Source organism: Pteropus vampyrus, unplaced genomic scaffold (genome assembly GCF_000151845.1).
Source record: "Pteropus vampyrus isolate Shadow unplaced genomic scaffold, Pvam_2.0 Scaffold46, whole genome shotgun sequence".
Taxonomy (NCBI): domain Eukaryota; kingdom Metazoa; phylum Chordata; class Mammalia; order Chiroptera; family Pteropodidae; genus Pteropus; species Pteropus vampyrus.
This window is the reverse complement of record NW_011888827.1, coordinates 3,759,600-3,784,487: the sequence shown is the minus strand read 5'-3', so window position 1 is coordinate 3,784,487 and position 24,888 is coordinate 3,759,600. Positions and strand designations below refer to the sequence as shown.

The window sequence follows — 24,888 nt, the reverse complement described above, 5'->3', positions numbered from 1 at the left end:
CCACCTCCAAAGGATCATCGAACTGCTCAGATCTCTTAAAACGTCTCCTCGACCTGCCCTCCCTCTACGGCCCGTATCTCTGCCCTAATTGTGACCCTTAATAATGGCAAAACCCTCTTATCTCAACTTCCTCTGTCCCAAGTTTATTTTTTACAAGGTAGTTAACCAGTAACAAAACAACCTGGTTATTTTGCTCTTTTCTTTAAAAGCACCTAAAGATGTCAGCTTCACAATCTGGACCCTGCTCTATCCCCCACCACTCAGCCTCAGAGACTTCAACTCTCTCCATCATACCCAAAGCCCCCATGCTTCCCCAAACCTTCTAAGACCTATAATACCCAGGTGCCTTTACAAATATTTTTTCCTCTGCCTGCAAGGTCTTCTCCTTCCCACCTTCCCTACCTCCTCCTCTCCAATGCAATTCAACTACCATTTCTTCTAAGAAACTCTCCCAATATACCTCGGGCAAAAATCAGCACTTATATATTTCTAACATACTACCAGAGTTCACCGTTCATATATCTCTACTGGATACAGCATCTTCATGTAACTTTATAAATTATCGAAGTATAGACCTGTTTTCTTGTCTTTTCTCTCACTTGATTCGCTGCTATATATCTCACACCCAGCAGAATACTAAGCATGTGGTCAACATCTATGTTGAAGGAATGGCTGGTTTGTATCAATTTGTGCAGTAGAGCAACTAAGCCAAATATTAACACTCCAATTTTTAAAATGAAGACACACACATGGACAAGTCGAATCCCATAGTAAAAAATGGTGGAGGCAGAACCAGCAGGATTCCTAGTATTTCATGCAAGAAAACGTCACTGAGCATGCGTGCAGTGTGCTAGAGCACTGGGCCGGAAATAATCCTCCAGAGTGAGGACTATGGCGTTACACATCCAGAAGCCCACATCTAGCACAATGCCTGACATGCAGCAGACACTTGATCAACGTGTGTTAAATTACGCAGAAGGAACCATGGATCTAGGTCTTCACATGAACAAATCACGAAAGAGCACTTACTCTCCTCCCCATGTTAAAAGGGTCTCTTACATTCTGTGTTACAAGATACCTAATAAAAATGAAACTTTAAATTGCCATCAAATAGAACCAGAAAACACTGCCTCATGAGATCTCCTAGTGTCGATTCTTATCCATTGAGTCTGCATCTTTGAGACTCATGGAGCCTTGAAACACTAATGGGGAGTGAGGACATGCGTCAAAACACATAATGTTCGATTAGGGCAATACTCTCTTCTGCACACATCCCAGTGGGTCCTGCTCTTAAAGCCAGAGCAGAAAGAGAAGTCATTGATACCTCACTTGTTAATTAAAGCATGAGCAAAACCAGGGAAAACACTCCTGAAAAAACTGATCAAAAAACAAAGGTGACAGACTTCACATCTGAAAAGAAATTATGCCTAACCTGAAATTCACTCATTGGTAGGACACACAGCTTGGCGTGAATGAATTAATGATGCTTAAGAAATATTCTCAACGAACTATACTAATGATTTCACATTAACCAACAGAAGGGAAAGAAACTGAGTAACTTTAAAATGCATATAGATAAGTCTGGTTTCCGTCCTCACAACAACAAAAAGCTGAACAAACCAGAAATCAATAACTCTTCTTAGATCTACCAGAGAATTGAGGTCACGGGGCAAATCGCTACTCCAAAACTCCAGAGGATCACAACTCTAATTAGAGCAGAAGCCAAGGTGCAGAACCTGCTCACTAACCTATGCCTAGACCAGAAGACCTAACCTATAATTGACAAACCGTTGGAAGCTCCGTTCTAACAAATTTGAGTTAAAAACTTCAGGGAGTGGACCAGCCTTAGGAAAGCCCCCGCACTTTTGTGAGTTCTGCCTCCAGGTATGCTACCAGGTCCTCACAGTGAACCTCAGAGAAAATATTCCTACTGTTTCTGGCTAAGGAGGGGGAAAGCAGCCATTTTGAAATATACTCAGAACATTCTGTTCTTAACAGGCCTGCCCTCAAGAAAAATTTTTTTTACCAGAGCCTAAGAGACATGTGGGAGGTAATAACCCAACTCCAGCCCCCTCTAGCCCTGTCTGAGCTAAGGGGGACAAAAGGACAAAACTGAGAAGCACCTTGTCAGAGGACTACACAACACACCTCCCTCCCCGACCCATACCTGATCCCCACATGAATATTCACAGCAGCTTTATTCATAATTGTCAAAACATGGAAGCAACCATGATGTTCATCAACAGCTGAGTGGACATGCGTCCAGTAGGGTGAGTGGACATGCGTCCAGTAGGGTATTATCCAGTGGTAAAAAGAAATAAATGAGTGATCAAGCCAGCAAAAGACAAGGAGGAACCTTACATGTATACAGCTAAGTGAAAGAAGCCAATATAAAAAGTTTACATACTGTACAATTCCAACTACATGACATTCTGAAAAAGGCAAAATTATAGAGCTAGTAAAAAAGATCAGTGGTTACCAGGAGTTCAGAGACAAGGAAGGAGCAATGAACAGGCAGAGCAGAGGGAATGTGTGGAGCACTGAAATTATTTGATATAATAATGCAATAGTGGGTACGCGTCATCCATTTGTCAAAACCCATAGAATATACAACATAAAGAATGAACCTTAATGTAAACTATGAACTATCTATTAGTTAATAATAATGTATCAATATTGGTTCATCAATTCTAAGAAATGTACTGATATAAGACGATAACAGGGGAAATGGGGAGGGAGGAAGGTAAAGGGCTATATGGTAATTCTCCACACTTTCTGCTCAATTTTTCTGTAAACCTAAAACTACTCCCAAAAAGTCTTATTTAAAACAAACAAAAAGCAAACTATATATATATACATATACACATATACGTATATACTATCCTATATATACATATATATGTATGTATATATCAGAATCATACACGGATTTTATACCACAGAGGGTTTTAACTAAAAGGATCCTAATATATAAAAATTTCAGAAATCATGTTTTAATGTTTAAAATGCTTAGCCGGCATGGTGAGCAGAGAAAAACAAAAGCTGTATTCCTCATACATTTTAAAGCAAAGCCTGGTTGTGTAACAGCTTTATAGAATAAAATCTACAGCACAACATTTTGGATCCAACAATTTCACTTTTGAGCATTTCTCTTACAGCTGCACTTACATATACATGTGGACAAGGATGTAAGCAGCAGTATTATTTTCAATAAACTTTAATTTTATAAGCATTAGATTTTAGTAAAATTGCAAAGATAGTACAAAGAGTTCTCATATACCCAACACCCAGTTCCTCCTATTACCAACACCCTACATTAGTATGGTACATTTATTATTATTAATTGACCAACAGCAACACATTATTATGAACGAAAGTCCATACTTGGCTGATATTTCTTTAGTTCTTACCTAATGTTCTATTTTTGTTCCAGGATCCTGTCCAGGTACATTACATTTAGTTGTCATGTCTCCTTAGACACCTCTTGGCTGTGACAGTTCCTCAGATTGTCCTTGTTTTTGATGACTTTGACAGTTTTGAGGAGTTCTGGTGAGGTATTTTGTAGAATGTCTCTCGACTAGGATTTGTCTGTTTTCCTCGTGATTAGGCTGGGGTTATGGGTTTTTAGGAGAAATGCCATTTTCATCACCTCCTATCAAAGGTACGTACTGTCAATATTACTTAAATCGCCACTGAAGTTGACCTTGATCATCTAGCTGAGGTAATGTCAGGTTTCTCTACTGTAAAGTTACTCTTTTTCCCCCTTTCCATATCGTCCTCTTTAAAAGGAAGTCACTATGTGCAGTCCACACTGAAGAGAGAGGGTATTACACTCCACCTCTTTGAGCGGGAATATCTCCAAAAATTATTTGGAATTCTTTGTATGGAAGATTTATCTCTTCTCTCTCTATTCATTCAATCACATATCAGTATGGACTCAGGAATATATTTATTTTAGACTTTGAGTTATAATCTAGTATTTTATTATTCAAATTGTTCCATCTTTGGCCATTTTCAGTTGGTTACTGTATCTCCTTGACATATCTGTGTCATTGTGAGCTTATGGTTCAAGATGCTCCAGGACCATCTTGTATATTTCCTGCCCCAGTCACCCCAGTCCTAGAATCAGCCATTTCTCCCAAAGAGCCCTGTTCCTTTTGTTGGAGAATGGTATTAGAAGCCAAAATCTGGAGCCATATGTGCTCATTCCTACTAGTACATCTAGGTTCTCAGCTAACTATGTGTATATGTAACCATCTGCATCTATTTTAAGCTAAACATGAGTTCATATTGATGTCTCCCATTCTTATTTATTGCTAGAAGCATTATTTTTAACAGCAAACAGAAACACAGAACTGTCCACCCATAAGGTGTTAACTAAATTTGGGAGATCTATGTAGGGGAACATGATCCAATCAGTTTTTAAAGATTTAACTCTATATGTACTGACACGAATTCTATAATATACATCAAGTGATAAATAACATGTGCATACAAATCAACATTCCTTAAAGGAGTACAACAACAGGTGAACAGTAGATAACTTTGAGGAATGGAAATGGGGTTAGAGCATATATTATCAACAGGGTGACAGTGCCCTCAAAGAGGAAAATAATCTTAAATTTTAAAATGGTTCACAGCCCTCCAAAGGGTCATAATATATAAAAATACGGACAGTATATTTGTGAGATTAATATTTCACAGACATGGGGAGTGATCAGGGGGAAAATGTATAAAAAGAATCCTTAGGAGAATATAATGAAATAAATATTGAGAAACAATGAGTTAGAGGGAACAGATAACTATACTTTGCATTTTATGTGCTTTTTCTTAATATGAGCATATGTTCATTTTTCATCTACATAATGGAAGCGTTAGGTGTTTGCAGTGAAATTCTGGCGAGATGTAGTTCCTCAGCCCACACTGAGTTGCTCAATTAGTGTCTGTCTCTTTGGCAGCGGCTAACCAATTTTAGGAAGAAACTGCATTTTTAACAAGTAGGCTGGTTTACAATAAAAACCATATGACCTACAAAGCCTAAAATACTTATCTAACTATTTATAGAAAAGGTCTACTGACTGACTTTGGATCCAAGATTGACAATGCTTCAGCTTTTCCAGACTGACATGGTCAATGTGGTAGGCAGTAGTTTCAGCCTCTTTTGTCAAAATAATGCTCTAGCTACTTTCTAGCCTAGGAGCCAAGGGAACATCAGATGCCTCTTTTAATTACCCACTCAGCTCTAAGAATAAGCGTGACTGAATTTCCATCTGAACTTTAAGTATTATCTCAATAATCAAATAAAATAATAGTAACTCTAAAGATGAAAAGAGGTTTATCTTGTTTTGAAACCAATTCTCTTACCATAGGGAATCCATTTTAAATCGTGTTAGCCCAAGAATAGACCATAACTTTTGGTTTGTTGTTGTTTTGGTCTTACGTTAGAACATCTTTATGGTTAAGGAGTAATCACTCTCTTCAAAACTTCCTCAACAAGTTCCAAGTGACACCACATTCCTGTGCTCACCAGGTTAGTGGACAGCAATTGTTTGTATCTGCCCAGGCTGCATACCCCTTTTGGTGGTGGCACACCATTCTTTTTTTGGACAACTGCTCCAATCCATCAGTCCTTGTGTGGGGTGCCAATCGAGGTGCACTGCCCTTTCTTAACCAAAGGATTTAAACACATGACCCAAATGAGGTCAGCTAGACACTCTTCCTGGAATTCACATGGCTACCACCACCTCGAGACCAGGAACTCCTCACCAGCAGAAATAAGGTTTTATTCATCTCTATACCCCTGATGCCTAGCACAGTGCCTGGCTATGAATATTCAACACACGCGGGTTGAATAAATTACAAAGAAAATCATGTACCTTAAACAAATGCTAAGTCTATCATTTCCCAACAGAACTCTGGAGGGGGAGCAAATTGTACGATGTTTTGTAAGGGAAATGTCCACTTTAGTAGCTAGGAAATATGCAGTGGAAATAGTATCCCAAGTTGCCGTTTCTCAGTGCATTAAAGATGTCAATCAGTCCAACAAAATAAAGCCCCCAAAAAGACAAAAGGAGAATTACCTCATTACCTCAACATCTGCTTGAACATAAGCAATCGCACACTGGCTAATTTTTTTTTTAAAGGGACATAATATAACTTTCTAGAAAGACATAATATAGCTAATTATACCATTCACTGGAAGGGAACATACAATGTTTTGAAGTAATTCAGAAGTGGGTGTGATTTATAAGACATAGAGCTTAGGGAATGGTAAGTATAAATTAGGGATTGTTCATATTATGACAGACTCCGTCATTACATTTCACAACTTTTGTCAAAAGCAACCTTATTCACCACCCCACTGAAGCCATCACATTAGGGAAGGCTGCTGTCAGCTCTGCCATTTGGATAGGAACCTTCTTTCTGAACACTCTCCTGGGGAATGGATTCAAATTTCAGACTTAAGACTAAAGAAAGAACAGACGAAACCTCAATGGACAGTAAATATGTAAAAAGATTTCAAACCTCACTAATAATACAAAATTTTTAAAGGTACTATTTTTGCTCATCGGATTGGTGAAAATTAAGAAACTTGTCAGGTGTCAAAATTAGTAAAGATTGTTGTTGGTCGATGTTGACCAGCGTGTGGTTTCATGGGCACAGCTGGGGACAATGTGAACTGGCAAAGCCATTTGAGGGGGGCACTTTTGCAATGTCTAGGAAAACTTTATGTGTACATCCCCTCTCATCCAACAATTTCGTTTCTAAGATTCTACCCTAGAAAAAAATACTTGTAATTGTATAAATTTATTTATATGGTTAATTTATTAATGACTGTCTACTACACAATAAACTTAGTGAAAGCAAAGACTGTCTGTCTGATTCACCATCTCAAGCCCTAGTGGCAGCACATGGGTCTCATATATGGTAGGTACCTGGTAAGTATCTGTTAAAAGAATAAATGAATGTTTTACTTAGAGTTAAAAAAGAAAAAAATATATTAAATGGATAATCGTTCTTGGTCACATTAAATAAGAGTAGTGGAATTATTCACAATGTTAATAGGTAGTAAAAAATATTGTGTTTTCAAAAATAAATCATACAAACCATCAGCTTACAAAATTGATCATAATGTTTCTAAGAGCCCAAACACCTTGTTGCCTGTTTTTCCATCTCAAACCCTTAGCTTCCCATTTAGTTCCATTGGTCAAAGAACAATTAAATACTCTAAAAATAAATCAATTGTTATAACAATCTATGATATAATGACAAATGCCTTGGTTCTGAGATGTATACTAACACACTGTAGGCTGAAAAAAAAAAATCCCAACACCTGAGTAATCAGACTCAATGTCCTTTAAAAATGTTTGCCTTTTAAGAAACACAAATTTCAAAGTCTAACTGGTCTGTTGACTTTGGTAAGTCCATAATCAAGGAAATAATATCCACTAAAAATACCAATGCCACAGATTTGTTTGTTTTCCAATAAAATATGAGAAAGAACCAGGAACTTAAGGATATTCCCTTTTTCCCAGCTCTCAAATCCAACATAGGGACAGAGGATGTACACCCAAATCAAATGTAAACAACTTGTGGATTATCTGTCTTGTTAATCTACCCGTGAAGTTATGTACAGAAGGAGTGGAGTTTATTTTATCATTATTTGAAAACTGACCATCCATCAAAAGGTCTGGTATCCACTAGTAGATATTACCAATCATGAAATCTCCAACAGACTAGAACAGGGGACCCCAACCCCTGGGCTGCAGACGGGTACCTGTCCGTGGCCTGTTAGGAACCAGGCCATATAGCAGGAGGTGAGCGGTGGGCAAGCGAGTGAAACTTCATCTGTATTTGCAGCCGCTCCCCAGAGCTAGCGTCACCGCTTCAGCTCCACCTCAGATCATTAAGCATTAGATTCTCACAGGGGCACCGGTCCCTGGTGCCAAAAGGCTCAGGGACTATTGGTCTAGAATATGAATTAAGAGTTTTTAGGGATGTGGTAAAAAAGGTGAAGAGGAATAAGAGGTACAAACTTCATGTTATAAGTAAGTCATGGGGATGTAATGTACAGGATAGGAAATATAGTCAATAATATAGTAACTTTGTACAGCAACAGATGGGTACTAGACTTATCACGATGATCACTTCATAAGGTATATTAAATGTCAAATTACCATGTGGTACACCTGAAACTAATATAGTATTATATGTCAACTATAATTTTAAAAAGTCGTTATGTTATTAAGGGGCTTTTATTAGAAATTTAAAAAATACTAATAGAATACAGCCCCGCACTAAATAAAACACAAGAAATTCCAGATAAAGGCATTTTGACCCCCCACCAGATTCACTGACACCTGTGACTTCATGACTTTGGGCTAATTCACTGACATGTGTGACTTCATGACTTTGGGCTAACTCTTTGATGAGAGTTGAAGGTACTGGAAAGATAAAATCCATCAACATTCATCCAACAATTTCTAGATGCTAGATACCACAGAGGAATGTGTTCTGCCCACTTTAATGGGGTTAAATAATTTCCCCAAGGTCACACAGTAAAGAGTAAACAAGCCACAAAGTAAACAGATCCATTTCCAGGAGTGTGTACTCCAGAGGGATCCACATCCCCTCACAAATGGTATACTTGTGGTTGGAAAGAGCAATGGGTCACAGTACTGGACAGGACCTCAGGAAATCACCTGCTTTAGCCCTCGCCTTTAGTCAGGTAAGGCGTGATTAACCACAAGACTCGTTGTGCTTAATGGACAGACTCTTCCAAGTTCACAGAGTTGGTGAGTTGAACCAAGAAAAGTGAAAGAGCTGGGGCTGAACATCAGGATTTGTTACAGACAGGCCCTTCCACATAATGGCCATGTCAGCGAGTTCGTCAGAAAAGCACATGTTCCTAACACGCTTTACTTCCTAAATTTGTATGGTTCCTCTCTTTCTTGACCCATATCCTCGAGGCCACATTTGGTCAAGGTAATAATAATTTTAAAAAGTATTAGGTTCATATTAATTTGGCTTTGCTCAGAAGTGTGATAAGTGATGAAAACAATTCTTTATTAAGGGGTACTCTCCAGTTACCAGGCAGTGTAGAAATGCATATACGTGGCCTGGCACTCCAGTGGGCGAGCCAAGTCTCAATTCAGAAAGCCCCACACAAGCAGAGTGTTGACTCGCTGACTAATAAATTGCTAAAAATGGGAAGTGATAAAACACATCACGGTCTGAAAAACCTAGCTAAGTGGAGAAAGAGGAACTAGAAAGAACCAGAATGAAAAGCTGGAAAGGCTGGAGCACTGCGCTGCAGGCCTCCCAGCGCCAGCGTGCAAGGGTGGGGCCAAGGCCAGGGAGCAAGGCCAGCTGAGCTGAACACGCCGACCTCCCCCAAAATATCAGCCCCACCCGCTTCTCCCGTGCGGAAGGTAGTACGGTGGGACCATGTCCGCGCCGAATCCTCGCCCCTGTCCCCAGCCCCCGACAGCCAGCCAGAGAAACCAGCGGGTAGCGCTTCCCGCTCTGCCGGGCCTGACACTCCCCAACATTCGCACGTTACCCTTGGCCGTGGGCTCTCCGAGGCGCGCAGGGCGCGAAGGATGCTTCTCCACGGGGTAACGGAGCTGCCGGGGTGACCACAGCGGCCGCAAGCCAAACCCCAAAGCCAGCGCCCGGGAGCCGTCCCCGCCCACGGGCCGCGGCGGCCCGCACCTGGCGGCCGCGCGCCCGCCTACCTTGCTCCTTCAGGCTGGTGATGAGCTGCAGCTGCTTCTCCTCGTCCGAGCTGTTCATTTTGGCAGGTTGGGTCGGGAATGAAAGGGAAAGGAGGGAGAGGCGAGGGGTCCACGGGGGAGGGGGAAGGAAAAGCAAGATGCCGGTGGCGTGCGGCTTCGCTACCCGGAAGTTGGATTTGCTCCCGCTCCTCCTCCTGCAGGCGCGGAGCGGGCGAGTGAGCTCATCCCCGCGCACCTACTCAGCGGCCCGGGCGGCTTCACCTGCCGGCGGGCTGCGGGGCGGGGGTGAGGATGGAGGCGGGGACACGCCGGCAGCCCGAGGGCAGGAGGTGGGAGCGAGAGAGGCACCCGCAGTGGCACCGGGGTCACAGCCCTCGCTCTAGCCTGCGGCGGCGGCGGCGCCTGGGCTTTCTCTGCGGAGGCTGGCGCCGCAGGTTGCGCAGGCGGGAGAGCTAGCGGGCCTGCGGGCCTGCGGGCCTGCATGCGTTCGCGCTGGCTCTCTCCTCGCACCCCTTTTCTCCGCCTCCACAGCCCCACCCCTGACACCAAGACGTACATCCAGGAAAAAAAAAAAAAAACCCCGCCTTAGATCTGCAGTGTCTGTGGGAACCCCACTTTGAACGCTGCTCAAGGGCCGGTCCCCGCGAGCCGCCGATGTAGAGCAGAGAACGTAATGGGCAATAAACCCAGGTTCCTTCCCCAATTCTCACACAGTGGCCTTTGGGGGCGGTGTGGGAAAACCTAGGTGCTGCAGGGGCAGGCTCAGTGGTGTAGGTTTTGAACCCTGAAAAGCAGACACGACTGAAACAGGCCAGCCAGGTAAGTTAACACGCAGTGAGCGAAGGAGGGCGTGTCCATTAACAACAGTTCCCTGGGCCGGAGCTGGCTTTCTCCAGGCTCGGTGGGGTTGAGAGGCAGTCGGAACGTGGGCCCTGCAGCACGTGGATCCCAGGTCCTCAAGAATCATCTGGTTCATGACTGGAAGGCCTTCCTTTTAGGGAGGCTGTCACTGCATTCCGAATTCCGAGGTCGCACAGCTGCCTGGTAGCAGAGCCTGGCGGAGTGAAGGCCAGCATGTGCCCCACTACACTGCCCTCTGCGCTGTTTAAACCCATCTCTGGGCTAGACACTGATCAGAAGAGGGGCGGCAGGCCCAACAGATTTCAAAATGGTTCTCCGCACCCGCCAATTGCCGGTTAGTGTTTGCTCAAGTCCTCTGACCTCTTTAAACTTCCTCTAAAGAAGGGGAATAATACTAATACTTACTCTCCAGGAAGAGTTGGAAGGATTGAACAAGGAGAGGAAGATAAACAAAACAATCTGACATCAATAGGTGTTCTTTTTTTTTTTTTAAGGTTACAGGTCTGTGGAAAAGGGGTTGTAGATGCTAATTATAAACTAAAACAGGGCACAGTTCTTTTACACTGATCGTTAAGCATCCAAAATAAATCCAAATTAAATTAGACTTACTGAACATCTTTTTTCTTAACCTCTAAACTCCTAGTGTGGGTACTACACCAGCCCAGTGCTTCTGCTCATTCCTCACGTGCTATTTTATGCAAATGACCGATTCCATTTACTGAGTGGGCCTCTTCATGATGGTGGGGGTGCTGAAATATAGGTAAATGCTTTAACTAGTATCTGTCTGATACTCCTGCTAAATCGTAACTCTAAAACAAACTTGAAAAAATGACAGTACTGCTTTCTCCTAAAAAGGTGGTAACAATAGTTTATCGTAGGTGAATCCGTGGTAGAATGATCTAAACGGGCAGCACAGTATTTTTAAATAGAATGTATTAAAATTTTGAAACTTTAAAAATAATGTTGGTACAAAAAAGAACTTATTATTCAGTTCTTTCCCTAGTTTTTCGTAAGATGGCTTAAGACAGTTGTATGTAGATCAGCTGCCATGAAGATCCCCAGGCGATGACTAAATGGCCTTTGCCCTGGGATTACATTTTTAATCGTCAAGAGTTTAAGGAAGGCCCAGAAAACATGAGAGAATTCAGACTCAACTAAGTGAAAATATGAAAGATATGTGCTGCCACCAGCTATTTTGTACAAAGAGAAATAATTTCTTTCCAGAAGAAAACCAAGAGATTTGGGTAACAACTCATGGCCACCTTGGTTTTGCCCCACAGCCAGAAAACCTGTTAAACCCGATCAGTCACCCTGACTGTGGGGCAATGCCCAGAGCCCTTCTCCAAACCTAAATAACCAAATATCTTCTCATATTCGATAAAATAGCAGCAGCATACCCATTAAATATTTGGGGTAGTTCACAAAGTTCTGTTTTTTAAATGGCTGATTTAATTGCCTAGTTCAATTATACAGTAATTAGGTAGCACTTTTGGAGTTTAAGAATGAGTTAATGAATTATCAGATTTACAATCAAGCTGAGTGCTTTGGTCCTACACTGAATCTGCAGCCCCTTGAAATTAATCCTGTTTACCTTCCTTGAAATTAAAATAGCCTCCTGAAATACAATATGGTATTATCTTGAGGGCATGGAATGAATTATTAGGATGGCTATTAGAGTCAATTATTGGGATTCAGATCTCTCATTACACTATGGTTTATTTATATGATATTAATATTGATGAAAAGAATAGTAGTGATATAATTAGGTTTTGTTCTGTTAAATAATGCACATAGGGATTTATGTTGCAGGCATCACACTGGACTGATAAGCCTCCATATAACATGTATTAAAGAACATTAAAAATGTACATGTCATCTACAGCCATGCTACCCTGAACATGCCCGATCTCGTCTGATCTCAGAAGCTAAGCAGGGTTGGGCCTGGTTAGTACTTGGATGGGAGACCACCTAGGAAGACTGGATGCTGCAGGCATTAAAAAAAAAAAAAAGTATGTGTCTATACAGATACATATAGGGACAGAGAAAGGGGAAGGAGAGACTTTTTAAAAATGAAATGGAAGGATATATACCAAACTCAGGATAATGGCTGCTCCAGGGGTAGAAAGTAGATGAATAGGCCCAAGAGGTGAGGAGTGGAGTGGGAAAGAGCAGTAATCAAAAGGCTTTTCTCTTTCACATTTGTTTATGTTTTCAGGAAATTAAAGTAATATCTCATTATTTATGTAATCTTTTGAGGTATATAGATAAATAAGATCAAAATATAATAGGAAAAAAGGTTCACTTCCTTTAATTCCAATATTAATTCCAAATTAGAGAATCTATCTTCAAAGACTTTATATACAGCTATTTGTTATAATGTTAATTACATATAAAAATGATAACATTTGAATATTATTTAACAATAAAAGGAAATAAAGGACAACATGGATGAACTTTGAAAACTTTATGCTAAGTGAAAAGAAGCCAATCAGAAAACACCAGATATAGTATGATTCCATTTATATAGAATGCCCAGAATAGGCAAATCCATAGAGAGAGAAAGTTAAGTTGTGGTTGATTGTCTAGAACTGAGGGCATTGGAGAAAATGGGAAGTAGCCGATAATAGGCGTGGGGGTGGTTGTTATGGTGATAAATTTTTCTAAAATTGATTGTGGTGATGGTTGCACAACTCTGCGAATATATTCAAAACCATAGAGTTGTACACTTTAAGTATACACTTTGCATGAGAGAATTTTATGGTATGTTAATTACATCTCAATAAAGCTGTATTAAAAACAGATTTTTCAGAGGAAGAAAACTTTTACCTTAATACACTATTTACATAACTCTTCAATTTATGTTTCTAATACAAACAAGTATTTTTCCTTTTTCAAATCTTTGTACCGTTAAGATTGTTCTTTTTACTGAACATTATTTCATATACATTTTATCTTGTACCAAAATAATCTACATATTTCTTCAATGCCATTCCATTATATCAATGAATACTTAGCTATTCTCAAATTCTTAGATATTTGAGTTGTTACTAATATTTGTCTCCTTATAAATAATGCAGGAATACAAGGACCATGCTAGGCATATCATAGTCAAACAGTTAAAAATGAAACATAACATTCAGGTCTTAAAAATAGCCAAAGAAAAATACACATTACATACAGGAGAACAACAATAAAAGTAATGGCAGACTTCTTATTATTTAATGTTGTAATCATTAGAGGATTACAACACAATTCAATTTTGACAATGTAAAATTCACAATATCCAGCATTCAAAAATTACAGTAAGCAAAGAAGCAGATAAATATGACCCATGAGGAGAAGAAAAATCAGTTGACGGAAACAAGAAATGACAGGGATGATGAAATTAGCACGCTGAGACTTTATAAGCAATATTATAAGGCTTATAAATATGATCAAAGATATATATAAAGGATATAAAGGGAAACAAGATAAAGAGAGAAACAGGAGTTATTTTAAAAATACTCCGATGGAACTATAAGATAATATAATATCAGAAATCGAAAAAAGAAAAAAATCCCTCCCACACATCAAATAGGATGTACAGCAATTTAGATATTATAGAAGAAAAGATCGATGATCTTGAAGCACAGCAACTGAAACAATCCAATGAAACACATAGGGGGATAAAAGATATTTTGAAAAATTAAACCAGCATCACAGACCTGAAATACAACATCAGCCAGTTTACTACAAATGAAATTGATGGCCCAGAAAGAGACAAAGAAATGATAAGTAAAAGAAAAATTAAGTAACAGAGTAATGGCTAAAAAGATCCCAAATTTGATTAAAGATGAATTTATACATTCAAGTTCAGAGATTCATTCCATACAAGGATTTTCAATAAGACCAACAGCAGATTCCTCATCAAAAACCATGAAAACCATGAGGCAGTGGGATGACATAAAGTCCTAAAAATAAGACACTGTCAACTAAGAATTCTATATCCAGCAAAACTGTCCTTTAAAGATGAAGGAGAAATTAAGACATTCCCAAGTAAAAGCTGAAGGAGGTAGTTACCACTAGAACTGCCCTACGCGAAATGCTAAAGAGGGTCTTTAAAGGTTAAATGAAAAAGCACTAGACAGTATTTCAAATGTATATGAAGAAATAAACATCTCTGGTGAAAGTAAGTATGTGGGCAAATAAAAAAAAGGCAGTACATAGTCATTGGTAATACCAGGGTGCAAATGATCTTAGCCCTGGTCCCTAATCACATATCTTTGCTCTTGATGATCTTTCCCAATTAGTCTTTAGATAAATGCAAATCAAAACCACAGTGAGATACCACTTCATATCCACTAAAATGGCAATAATCAACAAGACAGACAATAACAAGTGCTGGGGAAAATGTAGAGAAATTGGTATCCTCACACATTGCCAAGTGACAGTGTAAATGGTATAGTCATTTTGGAAAAACGATTTGGCAGTTCTTCAAAAAGTTAAACAGAGTTACCATATGACCCAGAAATTCCACTTATACATATATACCCAAGATAACTGCAAACATGTGTTCACATAAGAACTTGTACATGAATATTCATAGCAGCATTATTCATAATTGTCAAAAATTTAAAACAACCTAATGTCCATCAGTTGATAAATTGATAAACAAAATATGATATATACATACAATGGAATAGTTGTTCACACAGGAATGAAGCTACATATTACATGATTCCCTTTATATGACATGTTTAGGAAAGTCAAATCATAGAGACAAAAATTAGATTCATAGTTACCAAGGGCTAGGGGAAGGAGGGAATGAGGAATGAGTATAAGGTTTCTTTTCGTGGTGATAAAAATACTCTGAAATTAGACAGTGGTGACATTTGTACAACTTTTTTTAACATATTAGAAACCACTTAATTGCATACTTTAAAAGAGTGAATTTATGCTACATAAATTATATCTCAAAAATTATTTTAAAAATAAGATTTTATAACTATATATGGTAACGAGTAGACATATTTTGGCAATTATTTGCAATATATACAAATATGGAATCATTATGTAAGACCCCCAAAACTAATATGTTATTATCAATTATATTCCAATTTTAAAAATCTAGGGCAGTGAATGATAGATACTGTATGACACTATCATGATAGACACATATAATTATACGTTTGTTCAAACCCATATAATGTAAAGCACCAAGAGTGAATCATATGTAAACTATAAATTTTGAATGATTATGAGATGTCAGTGCATGTTGACCAATTGTAATAAATATACCACTTTGGTGAGAGATGTTGGGAGGCCATGCATATATAGGGGCAGAGGGTATATGGGGAACCTCTGTATCTTCTTCTCAATTTTGAACCTAAAACTATTCTAAAAAATACTCTTTAAATATGCAAAAAAAAATTTTAAGAATAATCAACATTGTTGAACACTGAGAAGTTATTAAGCACCTACCATGCATGAGGCACAATCAGACTTGGGTGATAAGAGAGATGAAATATAATATGGCCCTCACTCTCAAACAAACCAATCTATTAATGAAAGCAAACACATCAAAAGATAATTGCAATACAGTACGATGGGGCTCTGATGCTATTAATGTTCAGATACAGTAGTGAGATAAAGGAGGCAATGATTAACTCTCTTTGGTAGAATTAGAATACACTTCCTTGATTACTTGAATTCTACCAAAGCCAGATCTTGAAGAATAAATAGTAGTTTGCAGGAAGTATAAAGGAAAAGAAAACTCTAGAAACTGGAAAACATATGCAAATATATGAAGGCAAAAAAAAATAAAATAAAAAATAAATAAATAAATAAATACTAAATAAATAAAACCTACTAAAAGTCAACTCAATAGTGTAGTCTTAACCAACACACTAAAACCAAACCAAGTTGCCTTTCTTGAATTAGATGTCATCAAATCAGTGTGAACAAACTACTGAAGATCAGCTTTCCATGAGTGGAGATGCCTTTTGCAACTATAAAAGGGAAAGAGAGGGGAACCATACAATCACCCCAGGTATAAACAAACTCTAATAGTAAACACCATAAATAAGTGCATGACAGTAACTCTTGGAGTATATAATTAACATTATGAATAAGATTAAGTGGATCTATGTGCTGAGGTAATGTAAATATCCCCATCAACTCAATCAGACCCAAATAATGACTCTAGCCTAACTTATCTGGGTAAATAAAAGCTCTTATTGTTTTCATATTCTGACAACTAACTAATCAACACTCATTCATAAAGAGAGCACAGCAATGATTAAATATAAATCCCAGATAGAAAAGATTCATTTTACAACTTTCCTAGTTGATTAGACACATCAGCACAATCTTGTTACCTACCCACTTCTCTGAGGCAGACTTCATCAATCTGGAAAATGAAGGCAGACCACTGATTGGAAGGCAAACCTGAAAAGGATTAAACACTTAGCATGGCATTCTAAAATACTGTAATTACAGTGCAATTAACCATACTGCATATTAAACGTGCAACTCTGAAATGTGTTCAGACTCCCCAATTATAACTAGTTATTCTTCAAAGAATTTTGCCGCCCACATTGAATTTCCTTAGTGCTTCTTTGTTATAATTCAGGTGTGACAGTCACTAATATATCTGAAAGGACAGTTAATAAAAAGTAAGCATTCTTTACTGTAAACCTAACATATGCATGCCAGGTAATACCCAATCATTACCACTAATAATCGTGTTTCAACCAGGCAGATCCATTATACAATTGGACTTTGCTCTCTTTAAAACACATTTAATGGTCAGCTCTGAAGAGGCAGTGAGATTGAGGCAAGAGTAAAAGCCTAGTTGGGAGTCTAGAAACTTGTATATGTTTTTGACTTTCCCAACTAGGCAAAGTCTTGTAGCCTCTCTAAGTCTTGAATTCCTCATCTGTCAGTTGGGGCTTTTATCTGCCCAGAATTTTGATGAGGATCAAAAGGTTTAACTGACAGGAGAACTCCTGAAAAGTTGATAATTTACCCAAATCTAAGGTGCTACTTTATTACAGGTTCAGACTGTATGCTAATAGAATGGTCAATGAGAAGGTACAGGGATGTCTGCAGTCATAGTTCAGGCCAGGGATGATATTTAAAATATTTAACCACAGTCCCATCAGAAGTCAGCTTTAAGCAATTGGTATAGCCTGTAGAGCGTATACCAGTTTTAGATCATCCTAGGTTTAAGATAAGCAGAGAGTTTAGTTTTAAAAATAGTGTTGAAAATGGCAGAACTTGATGGGAAAAACAAAAATAATGGCAGTTTAACCTAGCTTGGTGTTAATGGCAGTAGAGTTTCTACAATATAGGAGATAGTGGTCACCCCTGAAATTATTTGCTTAATTATTTGTCTTCTCTGCCAGACAGAGACATTGGAAGAGGTAATATGTCTGTCATAATCATCTCTTTATTCCTTACCAACACAATGTCTGGTTTAGGAATTCAGTAAATATTCATTGAGTGAATGAATGAACAAGTGAATGAATAAACAAAAGAATGAAAAGACATTCCTGCTCTATTCATCAATGGCCAGACCAATCCAGTATTCAATGTTCTAGGTATCATAATTTAAGAGAGTTATAAATAAAAGAGAGAGGTCACGGTTAAGGAAACTAGAGGCCATCAGCCTAGGTACTGAAGATTCCATTAAAAAGTTATAATTTTGTTCATATATAAATACAACTTATCCAAACATGTGGATGCAGTAAAGTAGTACTGAGACGGACGTTGACAATGCTAAATGCTTACACTAGCAAAAAGGTCTCAAATCAACTTAAGTAATTAACTATCTCAAGAAACTACAAAAAAAAAGAGCAAGATAAATTCAAAGCAAGCAGAAGGAAAAGAATAATTACATTAGGAGTGCAAGTAAATTAAATTAATAACAGAAACACTATAGAGAATATTAATTTTTAAAAAGCTGCTCATTAAAAAAAAACAAGACTGATAAACTCCTAGCAAGACTGAGAAAGCTAAAAAGAGAGGAGACATCAGTCACCAACATAGGAATGAAACAAAGGATATTACTACAGCCATTAAAAATATATGGGGTTAAAAATCAATAGGTCAAAGAAGAAATCACATTGAGAATACTTTGAGATGAATAAAAATGAAAGTATGATATAACAAAATGTAGAGGAAGTAGCAAAAGCAATGCTCAAAGGGAAATTTATAGCTGTTAAGGCCTACATTAAAAAAGAAAAAAAAATCTGAAATCAGTACTTTAACCGTACATCTTAATGAACCAGGAAAAGAACAAACGAAACCCACAGCTAGCAAAAGGGGGGAAATAGTAAAAACTATAACAGAAATAAAATAGACAATTAGAAAACAATAGAAACAATAAAACCAAAAGTTAATTCTTCGAAAAGATCAACAAAATTGACAAACTTTAGTTTGAATAACTAAGGAAAGAAAAAAGACTTAATTACTAAAATGAGAAATTAAAGTGAAGACATTATTACTGAACTTACAGAAACAAAATGGATTGTATAATGAACTATTATATATCAAAAAAATTAGGTAATCAGGAGAGATGGGCAAATTCATAGAAACACACTCCCTACCAAAACTAACTTAAGAACAAATAGAAAATCTGAATAAATCTATAACAAGTAAAGAGATCAAATCAGTACTCACAAATCACCCAACAAATAAGCACCCAGTATTAAACGATTTCACTGGTAAATTCCACAAAACTTTTAAAGACAAGTTAACACCAATTTTTTCAAACTCTTAAAAGAAATAGAAGAATATTGAATACCTCGATTCATTCCATGAGACTGGTATTACCTTGATAGCAAGCCAGACAAAGACATCACAGGAAAACTATAGACAAATATCCTTTATGAATACAGAAGCAAAAATTCTCAACAAAATACTAGGCTACCAAATACAGCAACATATTAAAAGGATTATATACTGTGATGGAATGGGATTTATCCCAGGAATGCAAGAGTGGTTCAACATGAAAATGAATGTAAGACATTATATTACATTCAAAAAGAATATATTACAAAAAGAAAGAAGAATGACGTAATCATCTCAATAGTACAGAAAAATTGTTTGAAAAAATCCAACACCCTTTCATGATTAAAAAAAAAAAAAATTCACTACACTAGGAATAGAAGGGAACTTCCTCAAAATATTAGAGAGCGTTTATGAAAAATCCACAACTAACATCATACACAATGGTGAAAGACTGAAAGGTTTCCCCTTAAGATCGGAACATGACAAAGATGATAGCCCTCACCACCTCTATTCAACATTGCACTGAAAGCCCTAGCAAGAAAAATAAAAGACGTCCAAATTAGAACGAAAGAAGTAAAACTATTCCCAGATGACATGATCATATATATAGTAAACTCTTAGAAACCCACACAAAAAAATTGCTAGGGCTAATAAATTCAGTAAAGTATATGATATAAAATCAGATCCACTATGTTTTTATATACTAGTAATAAACAGTAGAAAAAGAAATTAAAAAAACAATTCCTTTTATCATGACATCAAAACAATAAAATATTTAGGTATAAATTTAATCAAAGAGATGTAAGACTCGTACTGAAAATGACAAAATATTTCTGAAAGAAATTAAAGAAGACCTAAATAAATGAAAAGTCTCTTGTATTCGTGAACTGGAAGATTTAATATTGTGAGAATGGTAAATTTCCCAAATAAACCTACATATTCAATGCAATCCTGTGAAAATCCCTCAGGCTTTTTGTAGAAATGGATAAACTCATCCTAAAATTCATCTGAAATTGCAAAGGACCTTAAATAGCCAAAACAATTTTGAAAAGGAAAAGTTGGACACCTCTTACTTTCCAATTTCCTAACTTCCTACAAAGCTAAGCCTCATACTTTCCAATTTCCTAACTTCCTATAAAGCTACAGTGATACAGTGATAGTATTCAGTATGGTACTGGCATAAGGATAGACGTAGAGATCCATGAAATAAGAATGAGAACTCCAAAATAAACCCATCCATCTACAGTCAACTGATTTTCAACAAGATGGTAAGAACATTCAATGAGGAAATAAAATCTCTTCAAAAAATAGTGCTGGGAAAACTGGATATCCACATACAAAAAAAAAAAATAAAGTTGGATGCTTACCTCATATCATATACAAAAATTAACTCAAAATGGATCAAATATCTAAGTGTAAGAGCCAAAACTCTTAGAAGAAAGCATAGTGATAAGCTTTAGAAACTTGGGTTTGGAAATGATTTCTTAGATATGATACCAAAAGCACAAACAACAAAAGGAAAAAAGATAAATTAGATTAAATCAAAATAAAAACCTTTTGTGCTTTGAATGACACTATCAAAAGAATGAGAAGATGACTCAGAAGAAGGTAAATATTTATATATTACGTACCTGGTAAAGGTCTAATACCTAGAATATATAAAATTCTTACAAATAAACAACAAAAAGACAAATAACCCAATTTAAAATGGGCAAAGGACTTGAATAGATATTTCTCCAAAGAAGATATGCAAATGGCCAATCAGCATATTAAAAGATGTTTGACATCATTACTCATTAGGGAAATTCAAATTAAAACCACAATGAGATACCAGTTTAAACCCACTAAGATGGTTCTTATTTTTTTAATGGAAAGTAAATGTTGGCAAGGATGTGGAGAAATTGCCAAACTCTCACACATTGCTGGTGGAACGCAAAATGGTGCAGATGCTGTGGAATACAATATGATGGTTTCTCAAAAAGTTAAACATAGAATTACCATATAACCTAGCAAATCCACTCCCAAGAATATACATAAGAAAATGAAAACAGGTGTGCAAACAAAAATTTGTATAAGAATATTCACAGCAGCAATATTCACAATAGTCAAAAGGTGCAAACAACCAAAATGTCCAACGGATGAATGGATGAATAGAAGGCAGTGTATACGTGAAATGGAATATTATTCATTCATAAAAAGGAACGAAGTATGATATATGCTACAACATCATGAACCTTGGAACAGTATGCTGAGTGAATGAAACCTGCCACAAAAGGCCATATACTATATGATTCCATTTATATGAAATATCCAGAATAGAAAAATTCATAGAGCTAGAAAGCAGATTAGTGGTTTCCAAGGTCTGAGGGGAAGGAGAATGCCTGCATAATAGGTTTAGGGTTTCATTCTGGGATGATGCAAATGTTCTGGAACTAGATACTGGTGATGAATGCATATTGTGAATGTATCAAATGGCACTGAAATGTACACTTTAAAATGGTTAAAATAGTAAGTTCTATGTTATACGTATTTTTACCATAATAATAAAAAAGACAATAAAGGAATACTGTGAACAACTTTGTTTATAAATTCAATGACTTTGAAGAAATAGACCAATTCCTCAAATACCCAAGCTACCCAAATCAGTCATGATGAAAAAAAATTGAACTTGTAGTCCTATAACCATGGAAATAAATTAAACTTGTAGTTGAAGTTTCTGAAAAAGAAATCTCCAGGCCCAGATAGTTTCACTAGATAATCCTACCAACCATATAAAGAATTAAATCTTATACAATATCTTCCAGAAAGTACAAGAGGAGAGAACACCAATTCATTTTTATGAGACTAGTATTACCCTGATATCAAAACCAGACAAAAACAATACAAGAAAAAAATTGCAGACCAATATCTATTGTGAACACAGATGCAAAAATCCTCAACAACATACTGGGAAATTATATCAAGCAATGTATAAAAATATTTACACACTATGACCAAATGAAATTTATTCCAAATATGCAAGGCTGGTTCGACATTTGAAAATCAATCAGTGTAGTGATCCACCCTATCGACAGGCTAAAGAAGAAAAATTATGTGATCATATCAATAAATGCAGAAAAAGTACTTGAAAAAATCCAATACCCGTAGATGATAAAAACTCAGCAAACTAGGAATAGAGTGGGAACTGTCTCACCTTGATGAAGAGCATCTACAAAAACTCGAAATCATATAAGTCATATGTCATGAGTGACATGCAAATTAAAACAAAAGGGAGATACCATGACACACCTATTAGAATGATCAAAATCCAGAACACTGGAGGTAGATGATAGTGATGGTTTTAAAACAGTACGAATATATTTAATACCACTGAACTGCACACTTAAAATTGTAAAGATGGTAAATTTTATGTCGTGTGTATGTTTACGCAATAAAAATTAGAGGTTATTATGCTAAGTGAAATAAGTCAGACAGAGAAAGATAAATACCATCTGATTTCACTTATATGTGGAATCTAAGGAACAAAAACAGACTCACAAATATAGAGAACAATCTGGTGACGGCCAGAGGGGAGGGAAGTGGGGGAGCTGGGAGAAAGTGGTGAAGGTTTAAAAAAGTACAATTTAGTAGTTGATAGACAGTCACGAGGATGGGAAGCACAGCATAGAGAATGCAGTCAGCAGTAATGTAATGGCTCGGTGTAGAGCTAGAGGGAAGATAGAGTAATCAGAGGGATTGTTTCATAAACTACGTAAATGTCTAACCAATGAACCGTATATTTGAAACGAATAATAAAATAAAATTTAAATAAATAAATAAATAAGTATGGGGGTGAAGGGAATCCCCATCCCAAAAAAATAAAAATTATAATGATAACACTAAATGGTGGCAAGATTGCAGAGAAATTAGATCACTCATACATTGCTGACGGGACTGTAAAATGGTACAGTGCCTCTGGAAAACAGTTTGGCAGTTTCTTATAAAACTAAACATGCAACTGTCATACAATTCAGCAACTAGACACTTGGGAATTTGTATATCAGAGAATTGAAAACATTATTACACAAATGTTTACAGCAGCCACATTCATAATAGCCAAAAACTGGAAATAATCCACATGACCTTCGACAAGTGAATAGTTAAATACACTGTGGTACATTCATGCCGTGGAATACCGTTCAGCAATGAAAACAAACTCCTGATAAACATAAGAGCTTGGATGAATCTGCAGAGAACTACGCTAAGTGAAAAAAAGCCAAACCTAAAAGGTTACACACATATGATTTCATTTAGGTAACATACTTGAAATGACAAAATTACAGAAATGGAGAACAGATTAGTAGTTGCAAGGAGTTGGTGGCTGAGAGGGGAGGGATATGGTCATAAAAGAATCTCTTCAATAGAAGAGATTTCTGTGGAGTTGGAACTGTTCTATATCTTGACTGTATAGATGTCAATATCCTGGTTCTAATATTGCACTGCAGTTTGCAAGTACCACTGAGGGAAACTGGGTAAGCAATACATGGGATCTCTTGGTATTATTTTTTGCAGCTGCATATGAACTTACAATTATCTCAAAATAAAAAATGTAATTTAAAAATATATAGTTATTTTTCATTTTAAAATGTTATTCATGTTAACATACAGTAGGCTTGTTATCGTTATTAATAAAACGAAGTAAATATTTTAAATTTCAAATTTAATTTCTAATGGCGTAAATGTTAATAGATATAACCCACTTTAAGAAAAGCTCTTTGGGTCCTCGATAATTTTTTAAATGGGGTCCCTGGACTGAACAGTTTGAGAACTGCTCCTCTGCCAGGTAGGCAATAGAGTTCGAATTATTTCTCCATTCATGGCAAGGCATGAATAGTTACATCAGCTTGGAACGCAGGTGACCTCAAAGATTTAAGAAATAGAGACCAACTGGTTTGTAATGTCTTTCCCGCCTTGATGCTCTATATAGCAGCTGCCTATACTAAGTCGACCAAGGCGACATTCCAGAAGTGTAAACAATACACGAGAACCTCACCTTAAGTAGATAACACATAATACAAAAGGTTAGAAATTTCAACCAGACAATACTATTTTCATGATGATTATACTGCCTCGAGGTTTGTTTCTGAGCCTAATAGTTCTTCCGGATTGAAGATGCGGAAAGTTTGTGGAGTTTTAAACTGTTTACGATGTGAGAAGGAAGAGGAAGGGAACCTTAGGAATGGTGGCGACCCTACCGAAAACCTCATGGGCCCAGTGCCCAGAACAGAACGTCCCTGTGTGCGTGTTCCATTAGACACCCTGGCTTCAAATTTTTAAAAAGAAAAAGAATTAATGCTGAACTAGCATAGAAATCCAATTTGAAAGAAACAATACATTTTTAAACAAAACGGTCAAGGTCTGCTGGCATTGTTCACATTATGTTAATATAGCATTCTTACATATATTCAAGATGAAATCTGTTATTATATCGCCTGAAACTTTGGCATATGTCTAGGTAACTGTTACCTTTTTAATAGGT

General features: G+C 37.1%; 1 protein-coding gene and 1 pseudogene across 1 annotated transcript in view; one reads left to right on the top strand and one right to left on the bottom strand.

Annotated features, from left to right (window-relative positions):
* SHTN1 (shootin 1) overlaps positions 1-10,137 on the bottom strand; it is a 79,990-nt gene extending 69,853 nt beyond the window's left edge. Inside the window, exon 1 of the mRNA XM_011359251.2 lies at positions 9,738-10,137. Within this exon, the coding sequence (XP_011357553.1) occupies positions 9,738-9,795 (58 nt within the window). The 5' untranslated portion in view covers positions 9,796-10,137. The remainder of the gene's footprint in view (positions 1-9,737) is intronic.
* A 2,335-nt stretch (positions 10,138-12,472) lies between these two features.
* LOC111739089 lies at positions 12,473-12,591 on the top strand (annotated as a pseudogene).
* The last annotated feature ends 12,297 nt before the right edge of the window (positions 12,592-24,888 follow it).